We start from the raw sequence: 27451 nt of genomic DNA on the forward strand, positions 1-27451 counted from the left end.
ATTGTGACTTTAAAGTCGGCATGAAATGGAAGTTGCGATAGTCTTTTCATGGCTTCGCAAACAAGAAAAAATGTAGGGCGATACGGTACTAGATTTTGTCCATCGGGAATTGATTGGATCGTTGGATGGTTGTGGTTTGCTGTGATCTCATGTGAGTGACAGTTTGTCCCACCCTCGCACCAGTAAACATGAATTAAAAAAAAAAAAAAACAATGATGTGCAGGGATTAATCATTTATAATACTGCAATATATATATATATATATATATATATATATATATATTAAATAAATACTGTCAATTTTGGTTTCATGGTGACTTTAACTGCTATATAAAGGCCTATTAGCACTTAAATCTACACTAAATAGATTTATAAGGTTTAACAGCATAATGCGATTGCATAAAAATATAATGTTTGACAAACACAGTATACAAACAGGTGTGCAATACTTGGTGCATGAGTAGGATAAACCAAAGAAAGTCTATGAATTACAGTTTGCGTTAATTTAATATCAAAGGTATATGGATCAAAACAAACAGTTTTGCTACTTTTTTGGTCAGATTACGTTATTTTAGTTATAGTCTGGCATAAGCCTACTAAATAAAGCATGTTGGATGTAATGAATGAAAGTGGCATCCCTGTAAACTTGACTTGCAAGTGAACTCTCATACCTTTTACACGGTTTTCTGGGATTACCACAGTGACCATCATGTGAAATATGATGAAATGTCAGATAAAGACATATGCACATTCCCACACTGAGGTCTATTCACGAGTCAAACACAGGACTTTAAACTGTTGTGTTGGTTTGTAATGAGAGGATTAGCTCGCTAAACATAGACAGATAATAACTTACGCGGTCACCACTAGAGCAAAGCATGAATGAACTTCCCACTGATCCTTGGATAAGAATCATTATATGAAATGAGCATTTTATGTGAAGCCTTCACGTCTGGGTCAGTTTGATAAAAGGCTCCTCTTTTAATATGAGAGTGATTTTTACGAAATTAATATTAATGTTGCATGCTATATAGCCTGTTGTATTAATTTGATAAATAACCTTTGATTTGAAGGAGTTGATATGATTTGATATGAGCAGTTTCATGGACTAAAGGTATTCTGAGCCGTGCCAGGATGCCAGAGACTGTTTATATTTGGACTAAGCCGTTCACTTGGTTGATTAGTGGTTACCTAAGCGTTCCAGGTAGCGAGAAAAATCGCTTCCAAGTGTCAGATCCAGGGCACAAGCGAACAGCGACCTCAAACAAACCGATGGAAATGTGACAGAAAGTCCATTTCAGCATTGTATGTTCTTATGCGAAACATGGAAGAAGGGACATTGAAGATGAGAAATGATCAAATCTGGCAGCGGAGCGGAAGTTGGTCGATCGATCAGCGTAAATCAATTTTCTAGTGAGGGAATTTAGTTTGGGCTGTTGTAGTTGCTTTCCCTGATTGGCTATACGTTACGGCGAACCTGTTTCACATTTAATTTGTCTAAACGTCCGTCGTGGAAATGCGCTTCGTGTTGTTAGTGGAGTCTGTGGGGTGTTTATGTAGGCTACCTGTCCAGTGAACACAACCAGTGAAGTTGCTGTAGTTTTAGCTCGTGCCAAACAAACATGCGGGACATGACCGTGTTTGAGCGATCTCCCGTGACCGTGTTCGCCGCGGAGATGATGGAGGTGTTTGACCGGACTCCCACGGAAAAAGAACTCGTCTCTCAGTCCAAGGAACTTTGTAGAGACTTCATTCACTCCAGAATCATAAGGGAAGGACTCAGCTGGTCAAAAGTTGAGCCAGATCTGCCCGAGCCACACGGTGCTCTTGCAGATGTATCTGTGGTGCTTCTTAAACTGGGTAAGAGAACCAGGAGTGAGTGTGAATTGATGCTCGTAATAGGTGTGATGATATTTCAGCATTTATCATCTGACATAACATCAATATGTGAAAATCAAAAGTTTCTTTCTTTCTTTCTATTTGTCTTTAATGTCATAATGTTATACTGTGATTTATAACAAGTGTGTATCAAGGCTGTAACCACATATTGTGTATCCGGAGGGAACCAAATGTTGATTCAACCATAGAAAAACCTATTTTGGTTAACCACTATTCCTATTATTGGGAGGTCTTGGGGGGACATATCCCTCTCATTGTCTATTGAGTGTATATTTAAACCATTTTACAGGTTTTGCTTTGTTTTATAGGTGATGAACTGGAGTGTATGCGCCCATATGTGTATCGTAATATTGCAAAGCAGCTGAACATCAGTGTAGCAGTGGAGGCTGTGGTGTCAGATGCCTTTCTCTCTGTAGCAACAGAGATTCTAGCCATGGGTAAGTGAGCTTGAAAACAATAAAACAGGTGTTTCATAGGCAGTGTTTGTGTGCATGTCCTTATTGGTCCTGCATTAAAGTATTTTTGTTTTTAAAAATATTTAGTGCTTTTAAAGTCAGTATGAAATTTTGTCCATCTGGAATTGTGCCGAGAAACACGTCATCAGAGAACACGTTGTTTCAAGTGGAAGGGGAAGTTATTTTGATTAAAGTTCATGAGGGCACGTGAATTTAAAAAAAATAAATAATGATGTGTGCATGAGTAAATCATTTAAAATAAATACTGCAATATTCCATAAACTACAGTAGTCAACATTTGAAGTGGATCAAAACCTTTCATCAAAGTTGTCCTAAAACCTTCTTCTTAGGACAACTTAGTTCTTAGGACAACTTTGATGAACTTTTTTGATCCACTTCAAATGCTGACTACTATATTTTGATTTCATGGTGATATTTTATTATTTTTTATTTTCTTTTATTATTATCTTTTTGTTGTTATTATTAATACTATTACTATTCTTAAATTCTGTACATAACTGGCAACTGAGGCTATTTTGGGACAACAAAAAAAAATGCAACACTGCACATGAGGGCATCTTTACTATAAATGGAGGGAACTTTGAGATTGTGGGATTTGTTCCAAATGTGAATGAAGCGATGTTAGCCTGCGTAGAGTTTGAGCTTTAAAAAAAACAGTTCAGGACATTAAATTCATATGTTTATGTTTTTTATTAAATTACATGAAAATTGTCTATACTGGAAGAACTATTGACTTGAACCTATTATTGGATTTCAGTAGTGTGTTTGAGAGGGGCACTTTGATTACCATCCCTAGTGGTTTAATTTAAGTTCTTCAGTGGTCTTTTTTCGGAACATGGAAAAAACCCTAAAAAGGTCATACCCACATTCTTCTCTTTGTACATATTTGGTCACATATTTTATCTTGGTTCTGCTTCTTCTTGATGTACATGGTGGTTGTGATGGGAGTCCAAAACCATGTCAACATCGTTCTACTCTGCCCGACAATCTTCCCACAACCTTTCCATCTTCAGTAGTAAGGTATAGATCTGTGACGATTTTATCTTACATGAATCCTAAAGATGATGGAACGTAAACAACTGGCATAGTCCCTGACTCTTGGCTCATCATTAGTGAAGCATGGCAGCTGTTAATGCTGAGAATTAATGGTGTTAGCCTTCCTGTTACATCATCAGCACAGCAGAGCTGCGCCTCTATGTAGTTGAATAGGTTTACTAATCTTAACTGTTAGATGTTGTCTTAGATCTGGCCCTGTTTTATACTTAGAATATTTTTCATGGCGGAAAGTCTTTGTTGTAGATAGAGGTTGCCATTTCTAAAATGACTACAAAATGCTGTACAGTAACTATTTAGTAATTTAAATGACCTTTGAAGACATTCTTGATTGAAAGAGCATGAAGAAATATGAATGTTTTGTAAGGAAAAATGGTTTGCTGGATCGGTTCATTGTTTGATTCATTCTGCTTGCACGTTCCAGGCAGACTGTGTATAGTGAGTAGTGAGAATGACTCTTTCTGCAGGTTATATTGTATCGCCAGTAGGTGGCGACAAGTGACTGTCTTTAGGAGTGAATCATTCACTCAACAGATTCATTCAAAGAAACTGATTCTTTCAGGAACAAAACAAGTGACTTGTTGGCAGAAGAAAAGTAAAGTAACTGTAACTGTACAAAGTAACTGCCGATATTATATCTAAAAGGTAGATGTATGTGATTTCTCCAAGTAGAACATCCTTTTGATACTGGAACAACATTCCAATCAACCAATCAGATTTGAGGGATAGGTTTATAGTTAATGTCAAGTTCAGGGCTTCTACACCATCCTTTTTCACCTATCATTTCCCTCTGATTTTAGGGATAAGTTATGGGTAGGGTTAGGTTTAGGGGTAGGGAGAAGGTTAGGACTATGTTTTTGGGCAGGAATGTTGTTCCAGGGTCAACAAAAGTTGAGGAAACGTCTTACTTGGCAAAATTATGGTGAACCTAAAAGGTAAGGGATCGTATACAGTCAAATATACATTTGTACATCACACACATACACTACTTTTCAAATGTTTGGGGATAGAAAGATTATTTTTGTTGATAGAAATTAATACTTTTATTCAGCAAGGATGCATTGACAGTAAAGCCAATTTTATTTCAATAGGCAAAATTCCATTTCAAATTAATGCTGTTCTTTTGAACTAAAATTCAGCATATCAGAATGATTTCTGAAGGATCATGTGACACTGAAGAGTGGTGTAATGGCTGCTGAAAATTCAGCTTTGCTATCACAGGAATAAATCTTTTGAATCTTTTGCGATACATTTACATTTAATTTGCATAAGATATGGGCAAATCTAGGACTTGCAGCCCTAACTGAATTCTCATTATAACCGGTTTTTAATATTATTTGAGAATTTCTTTTTTCAAAAGCTAGTATGATTAATGCAAAAGCAAGAGAGAATTTGAGGTGCTCAAAATGGATAGCTCAGTAGCTTTCTAGTTCTGCTCACAGAATTGCTTTTACTTTCAAGGGATCACATGGGGCAAAGTGGTGGCCATCTACGCTGTAGCTGCTGGGCTGGCTGTGGACTGTGTGCGACAGGGCCATCCAGTCATGGTGCACACCATTGTGGACAGTCTGGGAGAATTTGCGCGTAGGAGCCTGGTCCCATGGCTCAAAAAGCGGGGAGGATGGGTAAGTGTTCATTGTCTTTACTGCCTTCTGCATGAACCAAGATTGGTCCTGACCTCTAGAGGCCAAATGAGGAAATTAAGTATTGTTACACACCTGTAGCCATTCTGTGTTAACACATCTAACTATTTTCTTTGTGCTACTGTAATTTCATACTATACATTTAAGAGCATACTACACACTACTGTTCAAAAGTTTGGGGTTAGTAAGTTGTTTTTTTTTTTTTAATATATTTTTAAAAATTAATACCTTTTACTCAGCAAGAATATGTTAAATGGTTCAAGAGTGTGGGTGCAGACATTGTTTGATTAAAGAATTGTTTCAAATAAATGCTGTTCTGAAAGATTCTTGAAAAAAAAAAAAAATCTACCATGGTTTCCATAAAAGTATTAAGCAGAACAATAATATGAAATGTTACTTGAGCACCAAATCAGTATATAAGAATGCTTTCTGAAGAATCATGTGACACTGAAGACTAGAGTAATAATGCTGAAAATTCAGCTTTACCATCACAGGAATAAATTGTATTTTAAGATGTATTAAAATACAAAACAATTATTTTTTTTATTTATTTTTTAGAGCATAAGAGAATGCTTTTGAATGGTATTGTATTTGATAGCATTTCAATGTTTTCTTTTCATCTTTCTTTCCAGGGGGACATTTCAAAATGTGTGGTGAACATGGACTCTAGAGCTCATGCCCATTGGTTATCAACAGCTTTGTTATCATGGAGGGAATTCATAAAGACCATGTACATCTACCTGACGAAGTAGCCTTGTGCAGAAGTCATCCTCTTGACTGAGAACTGAATCTTTCCCTCCCAGAACTATCTGAATGGTCCATTGTACTGTTTGTGGAGCCCTGGGGAGCAATATAGCCCCTCACAAAGGTTACAGCACGTCATCCAGGTTCAACTGCACCTTAATCGTCATTTACCTTTAATTATTTCTTTAAAATATACTAAACATAGTGTGAAACAAATACTATGAGCTGACATTTTGTGGAGGGGATGGTACTATGAGGGAAAACGGCTATATTCATTGCTGGAGCTACATAATGTCTGTCTTCCTTAATATAAAATGACCCAGAAATAAGGTCTGCAGCTAAAGGAGCTCCTTTCGTGCTGATGATGCATGGTATGGATTCATTCTACTGAGATTTTATACTGAATAACTGTGCCATGAGTGGGATATTTTAATGTATGACAATGTTCAGATTTTTATTTTTACAAAATTGCTTAAGATTATGTTTGGAGTGTCACTTTGCACTTTCAATTTGTACAGTTTGTGGTGTGTGTAACACAGTTTTCACCAGCTGTATACATCTTTAAATAAAGATTTTATTGTGGGTCTTGAGAGAGAAATTCAATGTTTTTATACAGAGTGGGTTCCAGCAATCATGGAAAACCTGAAAGTATAAGGGAAACTTATATTTTTGTGTCCAGGAAAAAGCTTAAAACTAATAGTAAATAAATACATTTTTTGAATTTAATGAATATATGGGGTGAATATATACCATTCAAAAGTTTGGGGTTGGTAAGAATTTTGTTAGTTTGTTTTTGAAAGAAGTCTATTTTTCTCACCAAGGCTGCATTTGATCAAAAATTTTATTATTTTATTTTAGTAATTTTATTATTAAAATATAAAATATCTTTTCTATTTTATTACATTGTAAGAAGTAATTTATTTATGTGATGGCAAAGCTGAATTTTCAGCATCATTACTCCAGTCTTCAGTGTCAAATGATCCAGAAATCATTCTAATATGATGATTTGCTGCCCGAGAAACATTTCTTCTTATTATTATCAATGTTTAAAACAGTTGTGCACCTTAAAATGTTTGTGGAAACTGTGATGCACTTTTTTTTTTTTTTTAGTATTCTTTGATGAAAATAAAGTACAACAGAACAGCAGTTACGTGAATAGACATTTTGTAACATTATAAATGTCTTCACTGTCACTTTTGATTAATTTATTGCAGCCCTGCTGAATGATAGTATTCATTTCTTTAAGAAAAATGTTAATGACCCCAAAACTTTTGAACGGTATTATAGAGTAGACTTTTTTTATATTCAAATATTCTCCATTTTTTCATGATTACTGGAAATACCATGACAATTAATTTATCAAAAGGTAAGGAGTCGACTAATGTATCCCCATGAATTACCATTAAACATACAAAAGAAGTTGTTTAGTGTTAAGTATTTGACATTTTGATTAATATTTAATTTGTAAACTTAATCTTATGGAAATAGATGCGTGAAAATGAACAGCATTTTCTTCAGAGACAGACTTTTAACTCTAAACAATATAAATTTACAAAGAGATTTTCATACTTTTATTGTAGTGTCTCTACATTATACAAATTGACCCCTTTATTCATTGTAACAATATTTGCAATGTTTTTTTGTTTTTTTTGGGAAGACATGTCAGATCACATCTGTTACTTTAGATAACATTCTTAGTCACAAATATATTGCCATCAACATCACCTGCAGGTTGCTATATATAAACTAGCATTATTTTAGGTCAGATGAGTACATTACTTCAAGTGCTTTTCAGAAACACATCTTCCTCCCATGTGACAGCTTGTTAATCAGTCCTGCGGTAAGTAATGTGCAAATGCTGCGTCAGAGGCTGTCCTTCCAGTGCCATAGAGACGGTCTGTTCCAGCCTTCCATCCGGCTTTAACTGGATGTGCCTGGAAATCTGATCAAACATCAAAATTCTTAGTGGAACATTTGTTATAATAAATACACTAGTTCAGCACAATTCATGCCACATTTTCTATATGAAAATATTGCTACATTAGAGTTTGTTTCATTGATCTGACAAGATGCAAGTCAATTAGTTTGTTTTACGAGACCTGTTGAACATGAGGCTGCTTGGCAAAAGAAGTTCTAGCCAGGGCAGTAGTGTGTAGAGTCAGCTGCTGTCCAGTGAGTTCCCCCTCCTCAATCTCCACAAGACCTAAAAAAGAGGTATAAACAGTTTTTTTAAAAAAAGAAAAGAAATGCAGTAATATAGATTTACCTATCTATATTATTCTGACAGATACATTTTTTACAAATCAAACACCTGAGTTCTGGGCAATGATGAAGGCCACCCTGTTGGTGCCTGGCTGAAGCCTGATGAATCCACACTCCCTGTGAAGTGGCTTTTTGCTCTCAGCATGGAACGCATTAAACCTGAAAAACAAAAAAAAAACAAGTTATATAAGCGTTCACAACTTTATGAGTGTGGGTCAGAAGCAGGCTAAACAAAACAACAAAAAAATTGCAATGCCTCTGAGTTATTTTGTTACTTACATAAAATTGACCACGGGCTGCCCTACATGTGAGAAATGTAGAGTCTCTGTGTAACGAAAAGGAGCGATGGAGGGGAAGGAGCCCTCTCCTGGCTCATCGGACTGCCAGGTTCCCAGGAGCCAGTCCAGCGGCAGCACTGCGGGGTTCAGCTCCGCTGCGGAAACATGGAAATCCGTGATATAAAATATGTTCACGGACACGGTCACATTCTGCTGCACCTGCAGTTTATTTATTGCTTGTTTCATTTTAATGATAATAAGCTACATGATTTGACGTTTGACCTACAGACGACAGCTCGAAAATTATAAGCCATTAGAAATAAGAAAAATCAGGTGTCTATGAATTTAAATGGAATCGTTATGTTGTCCTACCAGAGTGATTGAATGGGCATGACATTCCGCTTGAATATTTTCAAATATCTTTAAATTTTAACTGTATAATTGACCCTAAATGTATTACTCGCTGCGGCTGCTGAACTACTATCTGTTTGCCATCACAGTGCGTATCTACTTCCTGATTAGACACTAAGAACTCTGGGAGATGTAGTCATTAGGCGTTCTGACGATATTCACTTGACTCGGAATCAAGCCGAAGGACTGGTGAACACTTTTCCTCCACTACACATTTCATATAGCACAATAAAAATTAATGTATATTTAGATATTATATAAAGGTAGTCAAATTTAATACAGGCTCGTCTGCAAATAGCTGAAATGGTAAAAATAATGACTTAATGAATGAAAAGTCTAATAAAACCCACATAAATAGAGCTGTCAAGGCTAAGCAGGTGTCCTGACATTTCATCCTACCTGTCAGATTGTCCTACCCGGGCTAACTGCACGTGCGCTCATCAATATTACATCATTTTTGTCATGATAAATAACACAAAATGACTGTATTTGCATTGTTGGAAGTGTAGGTTTAGAGTTGGGGTAGGTTCAGACATTAATAAAGCACAGTCTGATAGGTAGCATTTTTCACTGTCGATTTGCACTATATCAGATTTTGCCTAATTTGCTATGGTTTAATGGCATTACTTAAGTTAAATTGCTGCATTACTTATAAATAGATTTGATATTATACGTATTAGAGAATGTTCTGTCTTAAATGGCACTTTTATTATATTAGGTTTTACCGCAGATACATTGTTTTTGACAAATTTGCTACATTAAACGTGTAACATTAGTTAATTCATATCAGATATTACCAGTAAACAAAGTCAATTTTAAGACAATTTTATGTTAATTATTGCTACATTATGTAACCATCTGTGAGTGAACATAAGCTGAGTCATTGCCAGAAGTGGCCAGATCTCTATAGCCGGAGTTGGGCCAGTTATGGTAAACAGGAATCGGCCCAGTGCTTTACAGCCGTAACAAATATACATGTACCAGAGTGATCTACGGGCCACAGTCGGCCAGGTTAACACACGCCGATGCCGAGTCTGAGCCACAGGCGCCGCGGGGCAGCCGAGCTCGGGCCGATTACTACATGCTATCTGGGTTGAAGAAACTTGAGAAACATTATGTCAACTAAAATAAAAAAAATATACATAAAGAAATTAAAAACAGAATGCTACAGTTTGTTTTCGTGAATTTACTTTAATTTGTATTTTTAATTTTAAAATAATTTTAATTTACTATTACTTTTTAAAAAAAAGCTGTTTATGTGTTGTTTATAGTAGAAAAATATGATCAAACTGTGACAATCCAATATAACATACGCGATTTATTGATTTTATTAAAATTTATTTTAAATTGTCCTTATATTTTATATTTTAATTTTATACCTTAATTTTATGGTCTGCGGTATCTCTTCAGCACATTATATTGCCCTCTAGCGATATAATTAGTGTTAAGTTATCTTGTGAGTGAGTTCATTGGTCAGTCGGGTTATCAGTAATGAGAGTGAGTTCAACCGCCTCGAATTCATCATGGCTACGGGGCTTGGTGAGTTTCTGCGTAATTTAAGACAAGGCCTCGTGAAAACTGAAGAAACTACTAGTGGAGAGGCTCAGAAAGAGGAAACTGCGCGTGCTGAAGGTGCAAGAAGGTAGGCCGTTGAGTTATTTCCAAACCTTTTTTGGGCTACTAATTTGCTAATGGCATCTACTGAATGCTTAGGCCTATTTTCCATTTGGCATAGGCGGAGAGATCATGACACTTCCTCGACCTCGACGTCTTTGCAACCTGAACAGTGTAAAACTTTGTTTGTGTCTGAACAGTGCGGTGGGGACAGACATGGAAATTACTTGGAGAGGCAAGTTAATCAATATTTTACACATTTTAAGTTTTTAAGATGTATTTTATTGCGTGCCATTGTCTTGTCTGTCCAGGTTGCCTTCTGAGATCATCCTGAAGATTTGCTCTTTTCTGGATGCCTCGTCTCTGTTCAATATCAGCTTTGTCAACAAGCGGTTTCATGATCTGGCCAACAGCAAGTGAGTTCATGATATAAAGAATTTGAATAAGGAATAATATATTTTAACAGAGATGTCCAGTGCTCTGTGGTCTGTGTTGTATGCTTCTGAGTTTGAGAAGAAAAAGTGGAGACCCCGAGTAAGAATTATGACAGAAGCTGTGAGCAGCACAAGTGTGGAAGAGAAACCTGCGGGATACTGGAAGAAGCTGCTACTCAAGGAAATGGCTGGCTACAAGGACACCATGTGGAAAACAGAGCTAAGACACATGAACCCGCACACAGGCATGCCAGCTCTAACAGAGCAAGTTCTCAGGTACTCATCACTTTTCTTTGAACAGGGCAGGAAAAAATCTCTTGGGTACACAAATGCACATTTCATTACCTGCGTAACGTTTATTTTATATTACCTAGAACTAAAGCAGACCCCAAAAGTAACTGAGCACTTCTCTAGCCACACCTCAAAATAGCAACCCACTCAAAAAGTGGGGAAAAAATAGCACGAACAAAAAAAAAAAAAAATGAAACGCATGATGTTATTCAAAATTTAATAGAGATTGATTAAAAGGTTAGTTCACATAAAAATGACATTTTTCATTAATTACACACCATCGTGTCATTCCACATCCATAAGACCTTCGTTCATCTTCGGAATACAACTGAAGATATTTTTAATGAAATCGGAGAGTTTTCTGTTCCTCCAAAGAGAGACAACGCAACTACTACTTTCAAGGTTCAGAAAGGTAGGACAGACACCATTAAAGTACTCCATGTGACTCCAGTGGTTTAACCTCAATTTTATGAAGCGATGTGAGTGCTTTGTTTGCATAATTTATGCAGTGAAAAATGCCAGTTTGTGCGGACATAATTTTTGGCCAGGCTGTCATACAAAGAAATTATGAACACATGCAAAAACAAGAGAAAACCAACGAAATATTAATAACTGATTTTGTTGTAGTCCAATGAATGCTTTTTCCTGTTAACTTTTTGTTTTTCTATGATTTTTTTTTTTTTTTTGTCAAATACACTGTGCAGAATTATTAGACAAGTTGATTTTCTGATCATTTTTTTCCAAGCACAATTCCAAACCACATTAATCTTAATAACTACTATTAATATTGTATTTAATCATTTATAAGTGCTATATAATTGTTCATGAAGGCTGGAAATGAAAAATGCCTCTCATTCAGGTGTGTATAAGTATTAGGCAGGTTTTCTTTTACAGGCAAAATGAGCCAAAAAGATATTTAACTCAGACTGAAAAGTCAAAAGTATTAAATGCTTATGAGAAAGATGCAATACTAATGCAATACTAGAAATTGCATTAGTTAATGCATGACCAGTGGACAGCAAAATGCTCATTGGGTCAGCAGGGTCATACAAAAACAGGTGGAAAAGAATCCTAAAAAATGACCCGCACTTAATAAGAATCACAAGCTGAAGTGTTGTGAAATACATGAAGGTTTTTATAGGCTTTATAGACAGACAGATTTAGAGTGACTCTTGAAGGACCAGCACCACATCCTCTTGTACCACTGTTTGAAGAATTTGTCTTCCAGAATCTGGCAGTAAGTTTTAAAAGATTATTTTTATTCCATATCTGCAAGACGGACATTTCAGGATAAGAGATGGACTAAAAATGAACTCCCACACCTTACTGCCAGATTCTGGAAGATAAATTCTTCAAACAGTGTATGACCCTGCTGACCCAATGAGCGTTTTGCTGTCCATTGGTCATGCTTTTGCAATTTCTAGTATTGCATTAGTATTGCATCCTTCTCATGAGCATTTAATAATTTTTGACTTTTCAGTCTGAGTTAAAACCATTTTTTGGTTCATTTTACCTGTAAAAGAAAACCTGCCTAATAATTATGCTCACCTGAATATGAGGTGTTTTTCATTGCCAGCCTTCATGAACAATTATATATCTATTATAAATGATTAAATACAAAATTAATAGTAGTTATTAAGATTCATGTGGTTTAGAATTGGTAAAATGTGCCTGGAAAAAAAAATAAGAAAATCAACTTGCCTAATAATTCTGCATAGTGTAATTTTGTCAGATAAATACCTTAACCAAGTTTAGTGTTTTGTTTTTCCTTCACATTTAAAATATATAAAAAAATATTGTCCTTCTACTTTGATCGTTTAATTGAACTTGTAGTGTATCCCCTCCAGACATCATTTTTGGCAACTACTGTACACATGCCATTGTATTTCTGCGATTTTACAGTCTAAATGGTCAGACATTTAGTTCAATTGTTTCCTTTCATTTACTTCCTTTGTTTTGGGATGCCTCATATATAACATAGCAAGGCATGAGTTTTGAGATACGTCTTACTATGCTATATTGCTTGTTATAATATGAGAGACAAATAAAAGTAAATGCATTTTCAAATTTAAATCAAATAAATCAATTGGAGTGGAAAAGGTGAACACAAAAAAGCATCTGTCAGATGTAAGTGGAACATATCCATAGTTCAAATGAGGAACTACTTCTTTTGTTACTTTGTTTTACAGGAGGTTACACATTCAGTGGGAGATCACGCTCACAAAAAAGAATGGACGTGAAAGTGTCCATAAGCAGTCGCACATTTTCTTCGAAGATTCCTCGGTTACGGTGTGCTGGAGCCGTGGTGTCTGGCCGTACATGAGCAGTCTTGAGGGCCTGCAGCTTCATGGAATAATGTGTCCAGCCCTACCTGGTCCAGGAGACAAGTAAGAAACAGCTGAAAAATCTGAAGCAAACATATGCTCATACTTTTACAGACTTATCTGACTAATGCCTTTAATGTGTAGGCCAAGGTGGCGCTCTCTGATTCACAAGACAAGTTTAAGTAGAAGTATACCCTGGTCATTCCTTGGTGCTGACAAGCTTGTGAAATTGCTGAATTTGAATAAGGGCATCATTGTCGGAGTCTGGCGGGTATGTTGATCTATTTAGCCAAGTTTAAATAATTTCAATATATTAGGGATGCACAATTCTGTAAAGTTGTTTTTTTTTTTTTTTTTAATGGTTGGTATCAGATTCGTTGATATTGGATATTTAGTTGAGCATTTCCCATTTTACATTTAGATGTACAATTAATGCACAATTAATCGTTAAGATCTCGATCTTGATTAAAAAATGCCCATGCGATCTAATTCCTAAATGACAATGATTTGCCTGTGTCTATTAAACCATTGACAAGTACGATCACAGCAAACATTCAGATCTGTGTTAGCGCTGCCGCTGAGCCAAAGTAAGCAGTTGTCATGTATAGGTATGAAATGGCTTCACAAATAACTTTTCAACCACACAGTATAAGGGATATACTGGGATAAAAGTTTATAGTTCAGATATAAACACTGATGTCTACAGTAGTGATCAAAATAGAGCAAATCAGGTTTTTATAGTGACTTGATGCTTCATATAAAGATTGCATCACTTACGAAAGATTAAAGCCGCGTTTCCACCACAGGAACCTTCTCCAAGAAATAGGGACTTTGGGGTGGTACTCTGTGTGTTTTGACCGCAGGAACTATGGTCTAAAAAAGTTCCAGGTGAAAAAAATTTCCCCCTCAGAAAGTACCTGCTCATGAGGTAGTAGGCTACTTTTTCAAAGTTCAGGAACTTTCGGGGGTGAGACTTGGGCCGATTGGCTGAGTTCACGCACCATTTTATTTCAACCACCTTTTTTGAAAGTCTGTTGTGGTGCATGCAGTAAGAGTTGTTTGCTTGAGGTTCAGGCTTCATTAAGCTATACGTGGAGGATGAAATCCAGCGGGAACTGGAAAGTTGCGCGCAGTCCAGACTTGATCTTCACGGTACTTTAGACCACAATGGAAACGCAGACAGCAACAGTTCTGGGGGAAAAAAAGTTCCTGGGACAAATTGTTTCGGGTAGTTTCGTTGGAAAACCGGCTTAAGATTATATAAAAGGGGTCATGAATTTAGAAATCAAATTTTCCTTGAACTTTTGACATATAAGAGGCCTTTATACTAGAAAAATATCTGTAAGTTTCAGAACTCAAAACTTCCTCGTTAGTCCAAAAACAGCTGTTATTGAAACCAAACTCAGAAAACCACTCGTTTCAGATTTTGTCACATTATTACGTTATACTGTGACGAAAGACAAGACACAGTTTGATGCAGGCTTTTCAGAGACTGAAAATAAAACATGATGCAGTGAAAACTACAGTGGTGGCTAGGGCTGGACGATTAATCGAAAAGTGATCGAAACCGAAATTCAGAACCTCTAACCGACATAATTTTCCCATGACGGTTATTTCGTTTTTTTAATCCTGTTAATACTTCCCCCTTAAAAACATACTACCGCATGTGTAGTCACGTGACTCTGCCCTGTCCAGTCAGTGGAAAGCAACACGGAGGTGAACGCCGAGTCAACACACAGAGACGGCACGCTGTGAGCCCCTAAGTGAGATTACTTTCTCTTGCGTCATCACTAAACTTTGTCAGTTGTATGTGTTTTTAGGTTTGCCAGTTTGGACATTAAAGCAATTTTAGATGATTGGATGTGTATTATTATATTGAGCTACCGTGCTCGCGCAGCTGTGTTGTGGCACGAACACTCATACAAACAGTAGCTGCACAAAACGCGAAGATCGGGCGCACAGAGAGGAACGCAGAAACTAGTTGTCAGCACTGTCCTGTGATTTATCACTAAAGTAGCTTAGAAACTCAAAAGTTATTATAGCGCATATTTTTGAAGGAACTACTCACAACCCACAGCTTTACAATTAATAGAGAGATGGTATTCACACACGCAATTGCTCTCATTACGTACTGGTACTGTGCTAATTTATCTTTATCTTTATCTACCAGCAGAAATCTGTAAGAAATGTTACGAACCATAGATAAAATAACTGCTGAAAGTGAGCTGTTATGTCAGAGCACTCTTTCAATAGGAAAAAATATCCCACCTTTTAATAGTCAATCATATTTACAGTACAAACCTTATAAGTGAACTATGAGGGCAAAAAAAAACAACAACATAAAAAACACCCAGAAACAAAATAATCATTAATTAATCATAATCGAGGTAAAATGTTAAATTAATTGATGTTTTGATTTTAGGTCATAATCGTCCAGCCCTAGTGGTGGCTTATCGGATATGGAAGAAAGCACATAGAGAACACTGCTTTTGTTATTGTTTTGATCTAAGCCACTCGCTGTAATCCTGAATAAAAGCTTCCGTGAGCGACATCTTCTGTTTTGTCTTCAGTAAGACATCACAACACGTTTTATTTAAAACACAAAACTGCAAATGACAGTGTATACGTTTTTAGCTTTATCGAACAGGATGAACTATGAATAGCCTATAAGAACGAATGTGTGACAAACAATGGTGAATTCATTCAAAATTCCATCTACACAAAATACCGTAAGTTATCCTTTGTCAGTTATAACTGTAGTAACTGCAAGTACATAAACTTTATTTGCCATAACCATAAAGACATAAGCATATGTTTCCACATGTGTAGTGGAGACTTTGAAAAAGATTTTAATATACACAACTGTTACCCAATCATAGCAGTGGGAGTTTAAGTAATTCCAGTCTGGTTTCCGCCCTGGCCACAGCACGGAAACAGCTCTGGGCTGCGTTTCCCAAAAGCATCGTAAGCCTAAGTTGATCGTAGAACCATTTCCACCAGTGGAGCTATGATCAACTTAAGCTTACGATGCTTTTGGGAAACGCAGCCCTGGTCAGGGTCACAAATGACCTGCTGATGACAGCAGATGCTGGCTCCCGATCTCTTCTTATCCTCCTGGATTTAACTGCAGCGTTTGGACCCTGTGGACACTGTGGACCACAACATCCTCCTTCACCGTCTACACTCCACTATTGGTCTCTCTGATTCTGTCTTCAACTGGTTTTCATCCTACCTCACTGGGAGAACTGAGCATGTCACCTTGGGAGAGGTTTAATCCTTGACACACAGTGTCACCTCTGGTGTCCCTCAAGGCTCAGTGCTCGGCCCCACCCTGTTTATCCTTTACATGCTTCCCCTCGACCATGTCATCAGCCAGCATGGAATTTCTTTTCATTGCTATGCTGATAACACTCAACTCTACATCAGGACAAACTCAACCCCCTCTGCTGCCTTGCCATCATCCAATTTGACCACCTGCCTGGAGGAGATAAAAGCGTGGATGAAGCAACTTCTTGCAGCTAAACAGCTCCAAGATTTAAGCCAACCTAGTCGGCACTCCAATCCAGGTCTGGACATCTGTCATTACCAGCATTACCTTCTCTTGCTTGGATATTCCGCTTTCAACATCAGTTACCAACCTGGATGTTAAAATGGTCTCTCATCTGACATTTGAGGCCCACATCAAACATCTGTGCAAGACCTCTTTCTTCCACCTTAGGAACACTGCCAAACTCCAGGCTAGACTACTGCAATGCGCTCTGCATCGAGATCCCAGGCAAAAGCCTCCAGAAGCTGCAGTACATTCAGAACAGCGCTGCTTGGATCCTGATGAGGGTGCGCGAATACAGTCATATTACCCCAATCCTCAAATAACTCCATTGGATCCCTGTCACATTCAGAATTGAATGCAAAGTTTCCCTCTTCACCCACCAGTGTATCCATGGTGAGCCGCCCTACCTCAAGGAATTCCTCACTCCACAAACCTCTACACACACCCTCCATTCTGTTTCAGCATATCTTCTGAAACACCTCAGGATCAAGATCTGTACTATGGGAGATTGGGCTTTCTGCTCAGCCCACCTTTTTAGCTTTTGGTTGATTTTTAACCTTTTCCTTGTTCTTTTGTTTTTAAATTTGTAGCACTTTGGGATTTTGTTTAAATATAAAGTGTGTTACAAATAAAATGTATTATTATCATTTATTCTTGAATGTGACACGCCCATCAAAACAGACTGTTTGAAAAAGAGGGTCAAAAACAGGATAAAAAAAAGCTTATTCTAAATTAGAATGTTTTTTGACGTAAAAATCTTACTAACCTTATAGGTGGATTTCAGAGAAAATTATAAAAAAAATAAATAAAAAAAATGCAGTTCATGACCCCTTTAAGTCTTTATGAGTGAGTCATTGAATCATTCATTCAAACTGATTGAAACTTTAAAAAAAAAAAATCGATTCAAATTAATTATTTTTTTTAAATAGACATTTAACATTTTGTCAGAACCTCTAGTAAACTACATGTTGTTTTGTGTAGTTGTCTATTTAGAATTGTGGGAGAATCAAGATCTCTATTTTAAACAAAAAATCTCTTGATTCTCAATTTCCAGAATCATACAGCTCAAATCTAAAAATGAATGTCCTTTTTTTTTTTTTTTTTTTTTTTTTTTTTTTTTTTTTTTTCTTTCTTCAGATTGTACCTTTTAATGTTGTGATGCCTTTACTTGCAACATTTAAAGTGACTGATTTTAGTTTTAATTAATTTAGACAAAATAGTGTAGAATTTTAATATCAACCATTTAATCGTTATCAGCCGTAACATGAAAATAATCCTCTATATTGGCTTATTGGTGCATACCTAATATAAATGTAGGTTTTTTTTTGTTTTGTTTTTTATATAAAATAAACTTTATATTGTTATTTCAAACATCACATCTATATGGATGTTTTATGTATGCTTTTTTTTCTTTTATGTTCATCTTTGGTGTTTGCAGGGCAATTGGAAAATTGCCTTTATCATGGTCAACCTACACTTCCACAAACTGATTGAAAGAAGTCTCCTTGGGTCAAGATTTTGGTACTGAACTCTTAATGGGCATAACGGTTATTTAGTATGCTGCTGAAGTTGATAACGCATAGTCCCTTAACATGTAAAGTATCTTTGTTCACATCAATAGTCCCTACGTACCCACGGGTGGCACTGCTGCGGACCCTGACTGTGGACGCCATGGATACACTCTGCACATTGTGCTTCACAATCCAGTTCGGCGAATCATGTGTCAGCATTTTTCCCCACTCTACACCAGCAGAGGTAAATATATAATTGTGTGCTAAAACTGAAACCTTCACTAAACTAATTCATTTTTAACGTATTCTGATCAATATCATATTATAATCATCATGGTTTACCACTAAAATGTATCATTAAATATTTTCAAAAATATTTTTATATTTTAAATATTTGTATGTGTACATGCCATTTTTTACAATCTATATGGTCACACATTTCATTTGTTTCTTTTAATTTATTTCCCAAGGTGTATATTGCCTCATTTTACTTTCTGAAAACTTCATTAAACATTTATTTTCAACAAATTATGATTAACATTTTGATATTTAAATAAAATATGAATAATATGAGTGTTTTCACACTGTTTTTGTGCTTTACAGTGCCGTTTCAAGAGGACTATGTGCAGTTAATCGCCATTAATTTGGCTGATGTGCCTAAGCACAAGCCTGTGGCAAAGATCAGTCTCCCATGGCAAGCAGAAGGAGTGCAGGGAGATGTTGAGGTACCTATGATTCATTCCTGATTCTTACACTCATTGGCCACTTTATTTAGACTTCATTTCTGGAACTGACTGGTTAGTGCTGGCATGCTATTCTTATGATATTGTCTATAAATAGATGGGTAGGTATCATGCTGTGTGAATGGGGAACATAGACAAAGCAAAATGCTTAACACTTACGCCCGTTTCACACTGCAAGCGTAAGCAGCGCGTGTGCAGCGCGTGTTTTTTTTTCAGCGTGCATGTTAACCAACGGATGCATTCACACTGGCAGCAGGAGCAGCGCGTGAGCGTCAAGCAGGAGCGTCGCGTGACCAGCAGTGAAGCTGGGGTTTCGGCGCCTAGTCTATTTTTGCTGCGCCGCTGACGCTCAATTAAAGTGAAAGTACACTTTTGATGGACAAAATAAATATAATTTCACACAAAAAGTGTTCAAAATGCACAGAATAAGCATGTCTAATGTGTTTTAACAAGAATTTTAGTATGACAGAAAAGAAAATTAAGTATAGAAGATTTACCCATTTAAACTTGTTTTTAATTATTCAGTTTGGGTTAAAGTATGGTGTATTATAAAAACTGAAGTAAACTAGCCAGAAAATATGATATATAAACATTCTTTTAGTTATTACACAGACAGATATATAGGCTGCAGCATTCCCAAATCAAACCCGAGTTTGCTGCCTTGTAAACATGTGCACGCGGCAGATGATGTAAAACACAAAGCTTACCTCATTCATGTGCAGCAATGGATGACACAAGGCTTTTATTTATTTATTTTTATTTATGTATTTATTTACGTTTATATGCGAATGTTGTATACCTCCCCATGTTAACAAACTTTCAAGACTATCAAGTTTATAAATGACCAACTTATTTTTTTATAGCTGTCTTTGTAAAGAAATGCTCACTTTATATGTAGCTTCGAGCCGCTGCTGTGACACTGTACATACGCTTCCAGTGTGAATACTCGCGCGTCTCTGCAGCTGCAGTGACGATGTTTTTACGCTCACGCGCTGCTCACGCGCCGCTCACGCTTGCAGTGTGAAACAGGCGTAACGCCGATTTCACACTGCAAGCGTAAGCAGCGCGTATTTTTTTCGGCGTGCATGTTAACCAACGGATGCATTCACACCGGCAGCAGGAGCAGCGCGTAAGCGTCAAGCAGGAGCGTCGCGTGACCAGCAGTGAAGCTGGGGCGCCGAGTCTATTTTTGCTGCGCTGCTGACGCTCAATTAAAGTGAAAGCACACTTTTGATGGACAAAATAAATATAATTTCACACAAAAAGTGTTCAAAATGCACAGAATAAGCATGTCTAATGTGTTCTAACAAGAATTTGAGTATGACAGAAAGAAAATTATGAATCAAAAATACTTATAGAAGATTTACCCATTTAAACTTGTTTTTAATTATTCAGTTTGGGTTAAAGTGGTGTATTATAAAAACTGAAGTAAACTAACCAGAAGATATGACACATAAACATTCTTTTAGTTATTACACAGACAGATATATAGGCTGCAGCATTCCCAAGTCAAACCCGAGTTTGCTGTCTTGTAAACATGTGCACGCGGCAGATGATGTAAAACACAAAGCTTACCTCATTCATGTGCAGCAATGGATGACACAAGGCTTTTATTTATTTATTTTTATTTATTTGTTTACGTTTATATGCGAATGTTGTACACCTCCCCATGTTAACAAACTTTCAAGACTATCAAGTTTATAAATTACCAGCTTATAAAAACTAATTTATAGCTGTCTTTGTAAAGAAATGCTCACTTTATATGTAGCTTGGAGCCGCTGCTGTGACACTGTACATACGCTTCCAGTGTGAATACTCGCGCGTCTCTGCAGCTGCAGTGACGATGTAGTTACGCTCACGCGCTGCTCACGCGTCGCTTAAGCTTGCAGTGTGAAACGGCCGTTACTGTATGCATTGTAATAGACAAGTGTGCACCGTTTATGTATTTTGCATATCTTAAACATTCCTTCTATATCGAGAAATTGGGATGCGAAAAGTAACAATGTTTACTTGCTCTACCCCTCAAGCGTTGCTGTATGATGACTCTGACAGTTCTGGATGAGGCTCAGCGTCCCTTCTGGTGTGTGAGTTCTCCTGTCAAGATGTCCAATAAACTTAGAGCGGTAGACTTGGAATACGAAGGTGAGCAGTTCATCATCGTGTACGAGGATGTGGAGGGAAAGGTCAAAATGACCTTTGTGTGGATGGAGATGCTTCAGCAGTACTTTTTGGTGCAGTTAAGTACTGCATTCCCAGCAGCCAAAGTGAAAAGGCACTTTGGGGGAGAATCTTGAAAATGTTGCCGTATCTGGTTGGTTTACGTTAAGAAAAGTTGGAATGATTCTGGCAGTGCTTTGAGTTGTAAATATCCAAAGATGATTTTGGAATATTTTTATTTTCCTCAAGCTTATTTCTTGTTCATGAAACTGTTGTGCTTTTTGTCATTTTAATAATGTAAATGTCTGAATTTTTTTGTTGAGTTTCAGAGACTGTTGTTTAGTCTGGAAATGCCAGAGCGCTACTTTAATTTTTATCACCAGTTTAAATTTGGTAAAAGTTGTTAATTTTTGGCATTATGTTTCTCACTTTCATAAAGGAGAGTAAATTCACTTAAGACAGTCAATAACAAAATGGTTTGAACATCCTGTTTACTGTATAACTAAACTCACATTGTAAACTCAAATGTTGAATTTATATGAATTATTTATTTCTCAGTAATGTTTTTATGAAGGTTATTCAAGTGCTGGAGTGATGCTTGTCGAAACGTTAAAAAGGACATTGAGGAAAAACTGTTCAAAACATTGATTGATATGGAGGCACAATTTCTAATCAGCTAAAATTCTTCTCCATTATACCAGCCATTATGAAAACATTATATATAATAGCTCTTCATTTACATTAATGTAATATCCACACTACAAGCATCACCATAAGAAATTGCAAAAGTAAAAACAGTTGGCCTTTAGGCTTTGGTCTTTCGACACTGCTTTAAACCGTCTTCCAGAGCTGCAAGAGCCATCGCAGCATTGGCCTTGTTGCAGTTGTATCCCATGAGTCCAATCCGCAATACCTAGAAATCAGTTCAGGGGATAATTCAGCCATGTAGTTGAATGCGTTGTCATGCACTTACGTTATGTTGACTAACTTCTACTCACCATGCCAACAGAGGGCCCTAGACCCCCTGTGAACTCTATTTGGTGATGCTTCATGATGTAAGCCAGCAATTCCTTCCAGTTATATCCCTCAGGGATGTCAATGGTGGTGACTGAGGGTAATCTCAGATCCTTTGGATATGGGAATATAGTTTAACTGCTTTCTCTTTTAGGGTGTATTATCATTTTCAGAATTAGTAAGTGAATTCAACAACCAAGTTACCCTGTCCTTGATGAACAGCTTCAAGTCCAGGTCTTCCAAGCCTTTCCAGAGATACTCTGCAACTTCTTTATGATGCCTCCACGAGTTCTCAAGACCCTTGAGCAGGGATTTTAGAATTATTAACCCCATGGTATCACATACTACTCATTAAAAAACCAAATGTATTGACTACCTTCTGCCTATGCAGACATATTTTGTAACAGATATACACTACCGTTCAAAAGTTTGGCCTCAGTAAGATATTGTTTTTTAAGAAAATAATCTTTTTATTCAGCAAGGACACATTAAATTGATCAAAAGTAATAGTAAAGACATTTATATCATTACAAAGATTTCTGTTTCTATTCATCAAATAATTCTGATAAGGATTGATAAATGGAAATCAGCATATTAGAAAGATTTCTGAAAGGATCATGTGACACTAAAGACTGGAGCAATGATGTGAAAATGCAGCTTTGACATCACAGGAATAAATTACATTTTCAAATAGATTCAAATAGAAATTATTTAAAATTGATATATATTACAATATTACTGTTTTACTCTATTTTTGATCAAATAAATGTAGCCTTGGGGAGCATTAGGAAAAAAAAAAGGTTAAGGAAATCTTACCAACCCCAAACTTCTGAATAGCAGTGCATGTAATTCATAAGTCTAAGCACCCAGACTGTTATAGTTTAAACAAATATACATAGTTGAGAAAACAAGCAGTAGGGACTGAGAGGTTAAGCAACATCTAAGATTATTATGACCAGGTGTTAAATGTTTACTTTAAGAGGGAAAAAAAAAAAAAAAAAAAAAAAAAAATCCAGCCCTTACCGTTTCAGCAAGGATGGCTAGACTTTCCCTCAGGGCAAAAAACCCAGACACAGGTCCTGTGTGATGATATCTGAAACATAGTTTAGTTAGTTTTACGCTATCCTTAACTCGGTCCTCTACTGAGCCTTGCAAGAGCAACAGTTTGTGCTTGCTATGCTTACATTCTATCTGGCTTGCCATCATTCCCCCAGTAATTGGACAAATGGGTCATATCAAGGAGGTAGGATACTGGCTTTGTTTTCCTGTTGAACATCTTGTGGCTATATCACATTTGAGGTGAAATAAGTAACATTAGTTAGAACGATTCTTTGTGTGCAAAAACATACTTGTATTTATTCACAAGTCTCTCCTCACCATGCTCTTTCGCTAAATGAAATTGGTGCTGTGCCAGGTGGAGCATTCAATGCTTTCTGGGATCCAGTATACAGAATATCAATATCTACAAAGAAAAAGAGGATTCATTGTGTAGAACACAAATGGTTGAATTTAATCCACAGGCTTTTACGCAGAGATTTAGAATATGCACATGATCTAATGGTCCTCCACTCACTTTGTTGGTCCATTAAAATTGGTGCAGCCCCCAATGATGCCACTGAATCCACTAAGAGCAAACAGTTGTATCTGTATAGATAAAACCATGCAAGAGCACATTGGTGGACAATACAGACATTTATTTTTTTTAAATTCTTAGAACACGTTTTTTATTTTTACCAAAACTACTATCATGTTTTGAATTAACCTTTTATTTTGCCTTTACCTTCTTTTAACATATTCCTCGGACCTCATTTAAACCCAGTAGCCAGATATTATGTTTTTATGGTGTTTTACACTCCTGACAGTGGATCATTTGTGAATCTCTACAGTGTGCACACCAATCATAAAATCTTGCATGTGTAAAAAAAAAAAATAATTGCATTTATTCATGTTTTTGTACTTGAGGTCAAACAGAATCATGAAAGTTTACAAAAAAAAGGTCAATAGAAGTCACACATTAATCTAAATGATTGTAGAATATTCTTACTTGTGACACATTTCCCCAACGCCGTCCACTGGGTGCACCAGACCAACTGATGACTCTCCATGTGCGAGAAAGAAGAGAACTGGCTTATGTTTAGCCAGAGCCTGTAGAATGACAAATGTTGGTTATAAAGCAGAGATTTGCTTTGATAGTCATAAAACTTACAGTGGCCATAATAGAAACAATATGCAAAGGAAACTCGTCTCAGCATCATTTATAAATGAAGTAAATGTTTTACCTGTTCAATTTCTGCATTAGTAAAATATCCTCCAGGTGTTTTTACCAAGGTGTGAACCTTTGCACCTGGGGAAAGAAAGATGTTTAAAGTGTGCTCTCATTAACAGATAAAGAATTTTTACAGAACAATGTGCTGACATTATTATTTGATTCATACCCATTCGCTCAGCAATTTCTGCGACTCGTTCTCCCCAGATTCCATTGACGGCAACGAGAACACTTTCTCCAGGCTCCACAATGTTGGACACGGCGCATTCCATCGCCGTGTGGCCAGAGCCACTCATGGCCAGAGTCATGTTGTTACTGGTCTGAAAAGCGTACTGGATTCCTTTCTTGATATCATTCATAATCTACAACAAATATTGAATTGACTGTTAGATTCCTCAAAACATCTGAGTTTATTAGTTTCCACAAAGTCAGCTCAGATCTATGAATCAATTATTTTAAAATACATTAAAATGACTTGAATATTTTTATATTTCTTTAAATAAAATTCAATTAATAAATATTTGTATTAATTAATAAATTATATTATAGTATTTAAAGTATTTTATTTATAAAATATTAAATATATTAACTAAACATCACATATTTTGAGTTTTTAATATAAATACATTTTTTATATGAAATATAAAGGGTTTTTTTTACCTTAAAATATTTGAAATCGTTTTTGAAAATAATGCTTACCACCTGAAATATGCATTTTTATGGTCATTAAATATTTTAATCACAAATGTGCTTATACTAATTACAGTGAACAGTGAACCTAACCTTAACCCAAGAAGTTACCTTATATTAACCAGTATTTTCTTAGGTACTGTAAAATAAAGTGCAACCAAAAGTCCAATTACATTTCCAAGAATTTTGTATGTGTTTCAAAATGGATTTCTTTTTAAAATAACGGACCTTATTTGCCATCGACCCATATCAAAGTTGTAAAATGCGTTGGTGCAAAAACGCAGCGTAAAATTTACCTCAAACATTTCTGAGTGCATATGACCTATTATAGGTCTCCCTCCTGCCGCTAAAATACGAGGCGGCACATTAGATGGCCCTGGTCCGAACAGGTACCGGAATGGAGCCTCGAGTGGCCGGAGCATGCACGCCGGTGGAGGGATGGTAACAGAGGACATCCCGCGGTGGACGCTGTGTTTGGTGGACCGCGCGCATTCCAAAGGCACCTGCTTCGCCAAGTGCGCGCATCTGGAAAGGACAGTCCTCGGCATCATGTTTCTTCTCGCTGCAGTTCGTTAGAAGGACAAAGCTTTGCGTTTGTCCAACATTTTAAATAAACGGGTCTTTGACCCCTGGAACACAGAGCAACGTGCGTCATGCTTTTGGCACAAAATGCCCCCGCCCTTCATCTTCCAAACAAGGTATAACGGTCCAGAGGTAGATATGAGGGATGTTCTGAACAGCACAACAAAACTAAAAAGGGTGGTAGAGTCCTAATGATCGAGAAGCTGTCCTGTATTATGTAAGGCTGTATGTTTATTTCGTCCTTTGATTCAATATTTTAGTCCTTAGTTAGTTTCCTGAGACCTCACAAAAATACGTAAACAGCACAGGTGTTTATCTGAACTTTTTCACAGAGTTAAACGGCGCTGTTGGCTACTGAGAGAAGAAAACGTTGCAGTCGATTAGTCAATGGGTTGATATGGATTTAAATGCAGTACTGTAGGCCTATATTTTGAATGAATATCTAGTCTATATTCATATTTTTAGAGTGAGTTTGATGCTGGTTTAGCTGGAAACTATAGTAATGTCTCTTCAAGTAAAGAGAATTTTGTAGAATACGTAAGGCCTATATTTGAATAAATGTTTTATTAAACAGATCAAACGAGTTAAAAGTGAGTTTTTGTTTACATCCTGCTATACAAGGTGCTCTATTGATTCATTCATTGTCCACTTGTTTACCAGCTCAGTGGAGGAGTGTACACTTCTCAGTACAGTCGATTGGTTGATGTAAACAAACGCATGAACACACCGATACATCCAACTCACATTTCATTTGTACCTCGTATAGTCAGTGCAGCACATGCTATTAGATCTACAGAGCAAGTTAATGTAGACATGGCTGGTGCACATATTAATTTTAACTCGGATATTTCAGTTTACAAAAGCAATTTGTTATATTGATTCTCAAATTGTATTTTTTGTAATGTGTTTTTATTTCAGTGTTTAAAAGAAGCTATTAAAAAGTGTAAAAAATTGTTTTAACAAATGTCTGTGAAGTACTGAATATTATTAAGACTTATATGTAATATATAGGCGTATCTAACTGATATTACTGCAAAGAGAAGTTTTTTTTCACATTATTTGCATTTGAATCTTTAATTTATAATGCATCCAGTAACTAAATGCTAATTTTATTATTTTAATTATGTATATGATTCATATATTTAATATTAAGCTATATTTAATTTGACAATATTTATATAACTATGTATGAGCAAAGCGTTAACATAAATAGATTGTGCTGTTCCCATACTAAAATGCTTACTCTGTACAAAACGACCTGATCAGAACACAGTGATTCTCCAAAAACACACCAGTCGTGTGTCATAGGAAGCAGATGCTGATGTCAGAGCAGGGACTTTGACCAGAGTACTGGTCCCCATCACTTATCCTGCAGTAAATAATTAGTCTACACAGTAAATAAGTGGAAACGCAATGTTTACCCTTGTGTGCCCTTTGCACTGTGGTGGGGCTCAACACCCACTTGACTGGCCAGAGTAAGAGAGATTCTCTTGCAATGCTTTTGTGAAA

General features: G+C 36.5%; 4 protein-coding genes across 4 annotated transcripts; 2 read left to right on the forward strand and 2 right to left on the reverse strand.

Moving 5' to 3' along the window:
• Positions 1-1175: 1175 nt before the first annotated feature.
• LOC127522096 (bcl-2-related ovarian killer protein homolog B) lies at positions 1176-6405 on the forward strand. The gene is made up of 4 exons (XM_051911691.1): positions 1176-1860; positions 2208-2336; positions 4890-5053; positions 5704-6405. The coding sequence occupies exons 1-4, from the start codon at positions 1623-1625 to the stop codon at positions 5821-5823; spliced, it is 651 nt and encodes a 216-aa protein (XP_051767651.1). The 5' UTR covers positions 1176-1622; the 3' UTR covers positions 5824-6405.
• A 954-nt stretch (positions 6406-7359) lies between these two features.
• On the reverse strand, positions 7360-8891 carry LOC127522106 (peroxynitrite isomerase THAP4-like). The gene is made up of 5 exons (XM_051911701.1): positions 8728-8891; positions 8357-8510; positions 8127-8236; positions 7915-8018; positions 7360-7757 (listed from the first exon to the last, which is right to left on the reverse strand). Exons 1-5 carry the CDS (start codon positions 8750-8752, stop codon positions 7641-7643), a joined length of 510 nt encoding a protein of 169 aa, XP_051767661.1. The 5' UTR covers positions 8753-8891; the 3' UTR covers positions 7360-7640.
• Positions 8892-10219: 1328 nt separating this feature from the next.
• LOC127522073 (F-box only protein 15-like) lies at positions 10220-22187 on the forward strand. Its single transcript, XM_051911660.1, has 9 exons — positions 10220-10408; positions 10502-10615; positions 10692-10796; positions 10857-11090; positions 13295-13492; positions 13574-13700; positions 18418-18500; positions 18601-18734; positions 19094-22187. The coding sequence occupies exons 1-9, from the start codon at positions 10290-10292 to the stop codon at positions 19234-19236; spliced, it is 1257 nt and encodes a 418-aa protein (XP_051767620.1). The 5' UTR covers positions 10220-10289; the 3' UTR covers positions 19237-22187.
• On the reverse strand, positions 21919-25953 carry LOC127522069 (alanine--glyoxylate aminotransferase-like). The gene is made up of 11 exons (XM_051911646.1): positions 25657-25953; positions 24840-25032; positions 24684-24748; positions 24449-24549; positions 23978-24048; positions 23782-23866; positions 23589-23687; positions 23428-23497; positions 22609-22704; positions 22389-22517; positions 21919-22303 (listed from the first exon to the last, which is right to left on the reverse strand). The coding sequence occupies exons 1-11, from the start codon at positions 25909-25911 to the stop codon at positions 22196-22198; spliced, it is 1272 nt and encodes a 423-aa protein (XP_051767606.1). The 5' UTR covers positions 25912-25953; the 3' UTR covers positions 21919-22195.
• Positions 25954-27451: the final 1498 nt, after the last annotated feature.

Source organism: Ctenopharyngodon idella, chromosome 2 (genome assembly GCF_019924925.1).
Source record: "Ctenopharyngodon idella isolate HZGC_01 chromosome 2, HZGC01, whole genome shotgun sequence".
Classification (NCBI taxonomy): Eukaryota; Metazoa; Chordata; class Actinopteri; order Cypriniformes; family Xenocyprididae; genus Ctenopharyngodon; species Ctenopharyngodon idella.

Coding starts and splice junctions, on each gene's coding strand:
- LOC127522096 (XM_051911691.1), top strand. CDS start 1,623: ATGCGGGACATGACCGTGTTTGAGCGATCTCCCGTGACCGTGTTCGCC. Junction 1,861..2,207: donor TGTGGTGCTTCTTAAACTGG/GTAAGAGAACCA, acceptor TTTGTTTTATAG/GTGATGAACTGGAGTGTATG. Junction 2,337..4,889: donor AACAGAGATTCTAGCCATGG/GTAAGTGAGCTT, acceptor TTTACTTTCAAG/GGATCACATGGGGCAAAGTG.
- LOC127522106 (XM_051911701.1), bottom strand. CDS start 8,752: ATGTCATGCCCATTCAATCACTCTG. Junction 8,237..8,356: donor CAGCCCGTGGTCAATTTTAT/GTAAGTAACAAA, acceptor TTTGTTTTTCAG/GTTTAATGCGTTCCATGCTG. Junction 8,019..8,126: donor CATCATTGCCCAGAACTCAG/GTGTTTGATTTG, acceptor CCTCTTTTTTAG/GTCTTGTGGAGATTGAGGAG.
- LOC127522073 (XM_051911660.1), top strand. CDS start 10,290: ATGGCTACGGGGCTTGGTGAGTTTCTGCGTAATTTAAGACAAGGCCTC. Junction 13,493..13,573: donor CTACCTGGTCCAGGAGACAA/GTAAGAAACAGC, acceptor TTTAATGTGTAG/GCCAAGGTGGCGCTCTCTGA. Junction 18,735..19,093: donor CCCACTCTACACCAGCAGAG/GTAAATATATAA, acceptor TGTGCTTTACAG/TGCCGTTTCAAGAGGACTAT.
- LOC127522069 (XM_051911646.1), bottom strand. CDS start 25,911: ATGATGCCGAGGACTGTCCTTTCCAGATGCGCGCACTTGGCGAAGCAG. Junction 24,749..24,839: donor AGAAATTGCTGAGCGAATGG/GTATGAATCAAA, acceptor TTCTTTCCCCAG/GTGCAAAGGTTCACACCTTG. Junction 22,304..22,388: donor TAGGGCCCTCTGTTGGCATG/GTGAGTAGAAGT, acceptor ACTGATTTCTAG/GTATTGCGGATTGGACTCAT.